General features: G+C 43.5%; 1 protein-coding gene across 1 annotated transcript in view; it reads right to left on the bottom strand.

Moving 5' to 3' along the window:
- Window positions 1-203: 203 nt before the first annotated feature.
- Window positions 204-9,655, bottom strand: part of si:ch211-216b21.2 (heparan sulfate glucosamine 3-O-sulfotransferase 3A1) — a 30,012-nt gene continuing 20,560 nt past the window's right edge. The window contains exon 2 of the mRNA XM_041962916.1: window positions 204-1,232. Within this exon, the coding sequence (XP_041818850.1) occupies window positions 611-1,232 (622 nt within the window). The 3' untranslated portion in view covers window positions 204-610. The remainder of the gene's footprint in view (window positions 1,233-9,655) is intronic.

Here is a 9,655-nt window from a genome sequence, read left to right as displayed (position 1 = left end):
TATTGCATATCTGGGGTGCCACTGAGGGGAGACTGGGGGTCTTTCTCTCCTGTAACAGCCATATATTGCTTAGAGTTAGTGCTGAGGATGGGAGGAATAGGAGCACTGCTTGGGGGAAAAAAGTTTCTGACAATAAAAATTCAGAATAATTTTAAGATTAATGTTAAGTTAAAATCACAATATTATGAGAAATTTTCTGATTATATAACAGTAACAGTTTGGCTGTTATACTCTCAAAATGTAATAATATGATGAACTTTTTTTAACCGTTAACTTATTATTTTCAAATTTTTAGAATAAAATCATAACATATATGTATATGCTGTATATGTACTAGTGAATTTGCTTTACATTTGCTTTGAGAATATAACAACCATAATGTTATAATTAGAGATCCAAGTAGATATGCATGTTTTAGCATTGCTTGATTGCATAAATTATGACTTTACTTATTTTTCATACATTTTTCAGTGTCTTTCTTTTAAAATTACTTGTCTTTCTTGGAATATTCTTGCTTTATTCTCAACATATTTTTTTCCCCACATAGAGTACTCCTAATACTCCATTGCTGTACCTCTGACAGCCCTCAGTGCCACAGACAAAAACACATTCAGTCATCCCAGCCAAAGAAACGCCCCGTCATCTGGTAGAACTTCATGTTGAAGGGCCTGTAGAAGTCCCGTAGCCTCTGCACCACCTCAGGGTCAATGTTCGGATGGGTCCGCCCTTTGGTTTTGCCCAGGCAGTGGGGCTTGCTGCTGCCCTCGGCCTTCTTGAGGCACGGGAAACCCTTGGTCTGGTTGAAGTAAAAGTGTTTGTCCGTGATGATCCTCTTGAGGCCCAGGAAGTCCTGCACGCGGCCCAGCTCTCCGGCCGGGTCGCTGATCAGACGCTCGCCGCTCACGAACAGGATCTGGCCCATGGGGAAGTACTGCAGCCAGTTGTCCAGGTGCTTGGCGTAGATGCCGATCTGGATGGCGCTCCACGAGGTGTCGATGAGCCCCGTAGTCCTGTTTTTGAAGGTGAGGCTCTCGAAAGAGGGAATGTCAGGCTTCTTAGACAGCGTCTGCGTGTAGTCCGAGATAGCCCTGGTGACGGGGTCCCTCACTACCACGATCAGCTTGGTGTCCCGGGACATGGCGGATATCCTGGCCGGAGCCTCTCTGGTCACAAAGTAGCTGGGGGTTTTCTCCATGGTGATCTGGCCCTCCAGGGTCTTGGGCATCAGCTCTCTGGGAAGAGAAAAAAAACGAGAGAGGAGGGAAAAAAGGAAGTGAGATATTTGTTTGACCCGAACTCCTGACTGAATCACACACAGCAACTGTCACAGTTGTACAACCGCTCAGATTTAAATAAACATACAACTGGACGAACTCAGGCTATGTCATCAAAAACTTTGAGTCCAATCAATCAAAAATAACACTGGAAGCAGTTTGTTTGCACTGGTTTATTTATTTGATCTCTATCAGGTGTCTTTCTCTCCGAGCTCAATTAGCAGCCAAGAGGTGCAACCAAATGTTGATTTGCAGTTTTGGCGCAGCACTACGCTCTGGATGTAAAGACATGTGGTGATAGAACGCAGATGCTACCTCAAGTGCTCCTTAATGTAGCCTGAGGGCTGATGAAATCAAGACGGGGACTCCCCTGGGTCCATTTGAAAGAGGGTATTCTTCACTCTCACATGGCGCGAAAAGAAAATATCAATCTCTATACCCATACTATGGTAGTGCTGGTTATAAAATATTGATATTTGAGCCGAAAAGCCCTCTCAGCATAATTGATCGCCTTCCTGACTTTTGCTTCTTGCAACAAACGGTGGAGGAACATCAGAAAAATACGTCAAAATTGTAATTTCCCCTCTGCTGGATTGTGAGAAATGAGCGTTTTTCTCTTCAAAAAACTGCTCTTGTGGTGTAATATTGTATTTATTTGAAACATGATTAGGGGAATTGCTCTGTTTGCAGGTGTTATAAACAGTTCCAAATGAGCAATCTGAACACACAGAGTAAATACAGTCATGGATTGGTATTCTCTATGTGTTCACCCCTATGAAATTAAATCCTGGTGATGAAAGTACACTCATAAATCCAAAATTAAATATTTACACCAGCAAAGTTCAGTAAGGCATCACCCCAGGTCATAACATTTATTTGGCAAAATTTCCTTGAGTCCTTTCCGCGATGAGCTCACAAAAAGGATGGGAAACAAGCTAATCCATTCGGCCATGCCGCCGCTCTTCTCCCACTCCTCTTTCTCCGCTTTCCTTCTGCCCAGCTGCCTTCAGGACAGTGACCTTAAGCAAAGCGGGTAAAAGCCGCCCATGAATGATTAACGCACCCTCCTTCTGCCATTTAGAGCCTCTGCAGAATACAGCTTTAAAATTCACCAAAGTACAGAATGCAGGCGTCAATTATTCATCTGCTTGGCTGGTGCTGCTTAAAGGGGGACTGGCGCTGACAAAGTGGCCCAGGCTCCCAGGGTAGACGCTGTTTGCCACCGTGACAGAACTACTGAGACCCGAACGGAGGGAGGTCCTCTGAAATTTCTGAAGATTGAGGAGCGCTCAACGCTTCAATCTGTTGTTTCTAGCAGTGGCAAGAACTAGCATTTGTGTGATCAAAGTACAGCGTCTTCCTGCCGGCCGAGTGTCTGTTCCTGGTGTGATGGGCAGCGTTTTTCTGCCTCGCAGAAAGACGCTGGTAAACAATCATGCTCCGTTTAACATACACAGAATGAAATGAGACAGGGGGCGCTGATATTGCTGCTGAGGACGAAACCCGGTGCATCTCTAAAAGACGCCAGCTGTCATGATGAATGTGATGGCTGCTTTCACAAAGGGCTTTCCCAGCAACGAGCCCTCCAAATTAAACAACAAAACGCAGGACACATATAAGCATTTTCTGATCTGATGCCCGTATCAGCAGGACAACTTCGTGCAAATGTTGCAAAAATTAAAGCATGTTAGGCCCCAAAATGATTTGTTTAATGTTAGAGAACGAGTGTTGTCATAGTCAAGGATGCGTCCTCCCCCTTATCAAGTTCTGATGTTTTTTTGACCCATCCGGCCACCCGGACCATCGCCTTCTCTGGACTTTGTGGCTCTCGACAATCCTTCGACTGCTAAACGTCTTTGTCGCTCCAATGTAAACATGGCGTTTTTGTGCAGAAGCCATGCTGTTGTTTTTCCTGGGAGACAAGGACATTCTCTTTTCCTCAGTCAACAACAAACATTTAGACCGGACTGTATGTAGGACAGATATGGGCTGAAATGAATTGATGTTCACTCCAAAATACTCGGGATTGAAGTTATGACAGTAAAAGAAAAAAAAAAAAAACACGTTAGAGGAAGGATCCCAAACTGCTGAAGAGTCACGATTACTGAGGTGACAGCAAGTGTGTCTTCCTAAAGGTTGTTCCAGGCTTTGAAACAGCTGCCGGTTGGGCTCAGCGTATGAAGCGAAACTGATCTAAAAACCATAAGTCAATACCTTCAGGCCAGTGTCAAAACACGGCCATGCTATGCGGTTGAGTGGAGCACGAGGTCAGCACAAGGGGGACTCGCAGGAAGTGGTCGATAAGAGCAAGAGCGGCGGCATGGGTGCGCTGATGTCTCGACATCCGCCTGCAACATTGACCGTCACCTGACCTCCAGAGTCCTCTCGGTATCTGCGGCCTCTCATAGAGCTGTGTAAAGAGGAACATCGACAAGGCTCCTTTCCTCTCACATTAGCTCTGCCCCATCGCCCCAAGAGTCCGGAGTGAGGCTGTATAGTGGTGCTTCAAAACAACCTCAATGCTATCAGGGACCACAGTGGCTACTAGGCTGGCCAGTCAATACTAAAGAACACAGAGACTAAGCATTGATGAATGGCGGATGGCCCAGATGCCGGCGTGCATGTAGTCTTCCTGAGCGTCTTCCTGCCTGTAGTGGCTACATGCTGATTTGGGAACCCCAACTTCAAGATGCAAAAGACAACATCATTGTTTTATGAAAAAGAAATGAGCCCGTACTAAAGGCGGCATCCATATTTGATGGCGTGCGTCGAGCTCGTCCTTCGGTCGATGCACTCACAGCAGTGGCGTGTTGGCGCGAGGGGACTCTGGGGGGATTTTCAGGGTCAGTGAGGTACGTTGTATGGTGTGCGACACGAAGATGGTCATGTTTGGAAGTCCGAGTATGGTGGTCTTAAAGCACTCGAGTGTTCAGGTTGATGTAAATTTTATGGTCATTGGGAGAATGGTTTCAGGTTCCTCTGCGGAGCAGTCATATGAAACGGATACTCTCCAAACGCTGTTTTGTCCTGTTTTTTAAAGAATAAAATCTAAACATGCATTCTAGACCTGGCACTAATTATTAATGATTTTGATTAGTTATTAATTAATTATAATAATTCATTATAACTAATAATAATCTGATTTTTTTGCATGTGTTAATATTGTTAGAGCTGCGATGAAAAAAGAAAAGTAGAACCAGCCTCTAACCTCAAGCAGAGATGAAGAGTCCACACATCCAGATTTTTTTCTTTCATTTTCAGCCCCAACCTGGATTGCCTCAGGTCACGTCATTTATCAGACGTTGTGCAGCTCCCTACAGAGCCACAAAAGGCTTTATATGACATTTTTTCCAAATATGCAGTGGTACTCCTCAAGACCTGTGGGCAGACTTTGGTGCATAAAAGTGACCCAAAGCCAAAGTGGCATCTTTAAATTGTTAACCGACAGTCCAAAACTCAAAGATACTCACAATGATATAAAACTGAGAAAAGAGACAAATTAATTGTCTAATTAAATAATTGCCTCAGGTCTTAGAGTAGTGTGTCAACATGTTTGGGTCTCCCATATTTTGGTTTAGGTGTAATTATCCTTGGATCTGTTTGGATCTGGTCTGACTGTCCTTGGGCCTCTTTTGGAAAAGAGGCCCGTGATTCAAAAGTTAAATTTTCCATGTCACATTCGAGTAGGTTTAAGAAAGGGCACCTTTTGGATTGGCTCCAAAATGTGGGACCTTTGAAGACCTCTAATGCGAATCATCAAAGTTCAGGAGTTGGCCAGTTAATTTTAGCCAGACAAATCATATTGATTATTAATTTTCTGTTGATCAACTAATCAATTAGGTAACTAGTGCACATGACCAATGTTTTACAAGTAAAGAACTTCAAGTTCAAGCTGGGCAAAGGAGTAAGGAACACTTGATTTTACAGTAAGTGAAAAGCACTGGGGTATTTCTTTCCATTCTACAGCAGAAGCATGCAGCGCTTTCTAATGAAACTTTATTGGCAGGGTAGGTGATGTAACAGATGACAAACCGTCCAAGCGCTTGATATTTACTGCAGTTCCAGATTCTGCTTTGATGTCTTCATCGTGCTTCTAAAATACGACTCCCCGAGCACAGTGATGCATGAAACACAGGCAGCGGGATCCACTCATGAAACAAGACGCAGACCCAAACCGAAAGAAGAAACACGGCACATGAACCCTGGCCTCACTTTAAATCAAATTCACTGCTTTGGCGTGCCTCTAAGTACTGGATAGAAAAAAAAATATTTAGGATGACGAAGAAGTTTAGAACATAACAGCTTGTGTACATGACAGAACATAACACATGTTGTAATTGTACGTCATTCCTCTCATATGGAACTAACTAGCTCGAAAGTGATGCCAGGACTCATTCAGGCAGCTCTATTCCCTGTTAAAAAACCAAATCCAATGTACACAGCTACGTGCAGTACATCACTCAATGCGTCCTTTGTAGGCTCCTCTATAAAATAACCACTTTGTAATAAAGGGCCTGCCGCATCGCTGCGTTCGTTTCCCTACTGAACGAATTTCACTCGCAAACTAACTCGACTCTGCCCTCATATGCAAGCTGTGACTCACGTCTGCCTGTTGTATAAATGCCAAAAAAAGTCAGACTGTACCATAAGGTCTTGTTTACTGTAAATCATGCGCACGTATAATGAAGCAGCTTGATATGGATTACGGAGGAGTGAAAAGATAACAAGTGATCACATCTGAACGGGCCATTTCCTGGTGCTATCCCGCACCTTTCATGAGGAGCTTGGATCTGGGCCAACGTCTGTCAATTGACTGGAGTTGTAAAGACGTACAGGCAAGTGGGTATGAGTGCCGTCCACTTCTCCCACACAAGCCTCTGATTCATTTTTCCTCATCCAGCAGGGAGCCCTGGCAGGCCTACCTCCACTCCCACAGTGTTCCCCTGCCACCACCACCAGATAATAATCTTGTAATTGGCTCAATATTTCTGCTGTTTGCAGGCGAAGCAAAGGCCAGAGCCGCTCTTGGTGGCTTGGACTCAGCAGATATTTTCCAGGTCAGTGGATGCTAGCGGAGGTCAGAGGGAAAGGAGGAGGAGGAGGGAGGAGGGAGGGTGATTTAGAGTAATGGCTGCTGTGCGGCGAAGGGAAAGCCCACTCCTCTGAGCTCGGAGCTTTACTGCTCTGCCAGCCTTGTGCAACAACACAGCCCTTAACCTGCCCTGTGGGCTGCGATCGCCGACAGCGCCGCCGCACATGAAGGCATACAGTGACACACATATGACGTGGGATGTTGGCGTGTAACAGCCTCTGCAGATCGCTCTGGGAACCCCATGGAAACACTAATGGATGACAAAATGATTTGTTTGCTCTGAACTTCAGTTCACCTCCCTTTGCATTAATCACATTTTTGAGATGTGGGCAGTGAGTTGCAGCCTTCAACATCAGATGAGGGTGGATGGCAACAGATCCAACCATTTATAATCCCGGGATTACAGGTGTGGGCTTCCCAGCAGCAGAGAATCCTGATCAGGATAATCGTCCATTCAGCCCAGCTGACCTTTTTTTCTTCCCTCCACTGGATCCTCGCGCACCTTTGCCTGCACACCTGCACTGCGGCTCTAAATCCTCCCCCCTTCCTGGACAGTTCAGTACTCTTCCAACATGGCGACACAGGATTACTGCCATCTTCTGTGACAGAATTGAGTGTCTTGACTTTTCTTTTGTCAGGACAAACAGTGTGCTTGTGCGTTTCACTCATCAGTTCTTCCTCCAAGGTTGAAGATGTGTCACTGAAATCACCTGTTGTTGCCTTTGATTCTAATGAAAGTATATAAATGTATAAAATGTGTGAACCCTACATCTATTATGCATGCCTTGTTCCATATGTGGCTAATTGGTCCACTAAAAAAAGAAATAAAACACTCCAAAAAAAGTCCCATTATTAGAGTCAGACCTAACATCTGAAAATCATCTTGTGTTTCTCAGTTTTTAATGCAACCTTGGCCATCAGATTTTCTTCCCATAATTCACTCCAAGTCATAAGTGCTGTAGCTTTATAGCGAAGCAACTGACGAGGTCTTGACCAAAACGACTAAATGAAAAATGGCAGGAAAAAAAAGAAAAGAAAGGAGCAAATTTTCAAGCAGTTTGCATTTTGAGTTAAGTAGAAATTATCCAAGGTCGGCTCTTGGAATTAAAGAGTGAAATCAGAGTGGTACATGGGAACTGCAGGGGGTAGGAAGCAATTTTGAGGGACATACAATTACAAGATAAGAGAGTGGTCTATTCTTGGAAAACAACATGGGAGGACAAGGTCCACTGTTTTCCTCTGGGGAATGGCATGAATTTGATAAGTAGGAAAGGAAAGAAACCCTGCCTGACACTGGGGACACATAAGATAACAATGTCACTGCGGATGAGAAACTTTGAAAATGTCAGCTTTGAAATAACAGGGAGTTCATTGCCAGATTGATGATTAGTTGTGTTTCAAATTAGACGGAAAGGATGTGAAGGGTTTCAAAAGCCCGTTCTGTCTGGGAGGAGAGCAGGAAATTGGACTGAAAATGGAAAAATAGTTTGAAGTTACAGTAAACCTCAGTGTCATTAATAAAACCACTTTGTTAAAAACTTCCCAGTGATATTAAAAGACAAAGACAAGCGGAAAACTTTGTGGAGGATAAAGCCTGCTGTCCTCCCTTAGGCTTAGACAGAGGAAAAGCAATAAAGGACAGTTAATCAACAACACAGGAGTTAAATTGGGAAAAGCAACAGTGGAAACATTACAAAGCCCCAGAAGTTATGTTGTCTGTTCTCATTTGTCTTCAGATTCAGTCAGTAGTTAGTGAAAGCACTCATTCACACTTGTGTAGCCTCAAACACAAGGCTTTGAGCGCTGGCCCGGTGCCATTGCAATTTATCTCAGTTGTGATGTTTGGCTCCATTTGGAACATTTTAATTCTTTAATGTACACTTAAATATTAGAGACCTCATAAATAATGTCCGGAAAGAAAACACAATCAGGCCCATGCGATTTGTGACTTGGTGAACTTGATTATAAATTGAGTACAAGAAAAATCCTGTATCATACACTCTAGTAAAAACATTTTTTCATATAGTGCTGTATAAATAAATGTCCCTGCTGGACACTCGCCTTACCACTGAGCACTTTTTCCTCTCTTTTTTGTTTTCTATACAACAAGGACTATGCGATTTGGTAAAAAATTTATAGAGTTAGCTTTGCGGTATGTTCTTATAAATTTATCAGCAGTGTTTTTAACAGAAACCTTCTTTTTTTCTTGCTGCTGAGTGTAAGTCCCTGGTTTATTGCATAAGGGGGGGGAAATAAGCTTTATCTTTATGGCAACTTGCTTGTGAATAATTCACCCTCTCTAACTGTGGTGGAAGAGTGAGGGAGGCAAAGAGGCTGCATTCAAGCCATCTGAAGCCTTTTACACATCAACTGGCAGAGCCCGCTCACTTCCAGATCCACACTGCGTATCAGCAGAGAGGACGGGGGGGTGAGACGGGTGAGAGCAATGAGGGACGGAGAGGGAGAGAGAGACAGTCAGCACGAGATCAAAAATAGAAAGAGGAAAGAAAACACAGACAGAAATATCCCAGCTGCAACTGGTATTTTTTAGCTTTTAAAGGGTCATCCATCGCAGTTTACGGGCCCGCCTCCTGGTTTACCTTTGACATATTGCACTGACAGGAAGTCACAACATTTGTTTTAGCCCTAATGCTAACAATGCATTTCAATGGAACTTGTATAAATTAAAAAGAGAGCAGACATGCTAGGACAGCAGTGCCATCGTGAGCATGCAGCAGTAAGTACAATGTTGATTTTGAACGTTCACCATTTAGTTTAGCATGTTCGCATGCTAAAATTTGCTGATTAGCACTACACAGCTAGTTAGTTTTGCAGGTATTTGTCCAAAAACTACAGATGGGTGCACTATATGAAAAGTTAGTTACAGTTCATCCCATGAATGTCTGTAAAAAAATCCATCCCATAGTAGTTGAAATATTTCAGTCTGAAGTGGAGGATGGGCTGACCCAACCAACCGACACTGAGCCAGGTCGTGAGGTAAGAATGATCTAAACCATTTTCCTCTATATTTGCTAATTTAAACATTGTACACATTCACTGTTGTTTCATTTGTTCTCTGGTTCTGGAATTTCTAAAGCCTGAAGTTGTTTATTTTCTCAAATTTTTTGTCAGATCAAGACAAAAACGAGCACTTCTTACTTGTAAGATTGTCTGCGATACAGTGATTTGGGTGAAATATAAAAATACATACGTGGAGAAGCAGTTCTATTTCACACTTGCATGGCTGGTTTGAGCAATTGGATTTTAATCCGTCCACAATGCTGCTTTG

This window comes from Chelmon rostratus, chromosome 21 (assembly GCF_017976325.1).
Source record: "Chelmon rostratus isolate fCheRos1 chromosome 21, fCheRos1.pri, whole genome shotgun sequence".
NCBI lineage: Eukaryota > Metazoa > Chordata > Actinopteri > Chaetodontiformes > Chaetodontidae > Chelmon > Chelmon rostratus.
The sequence above is the reverse complement of the archived record's forward strand: the minus strand, read 5'-3'. Positions and strand labels throughout refer to the sequence as shown.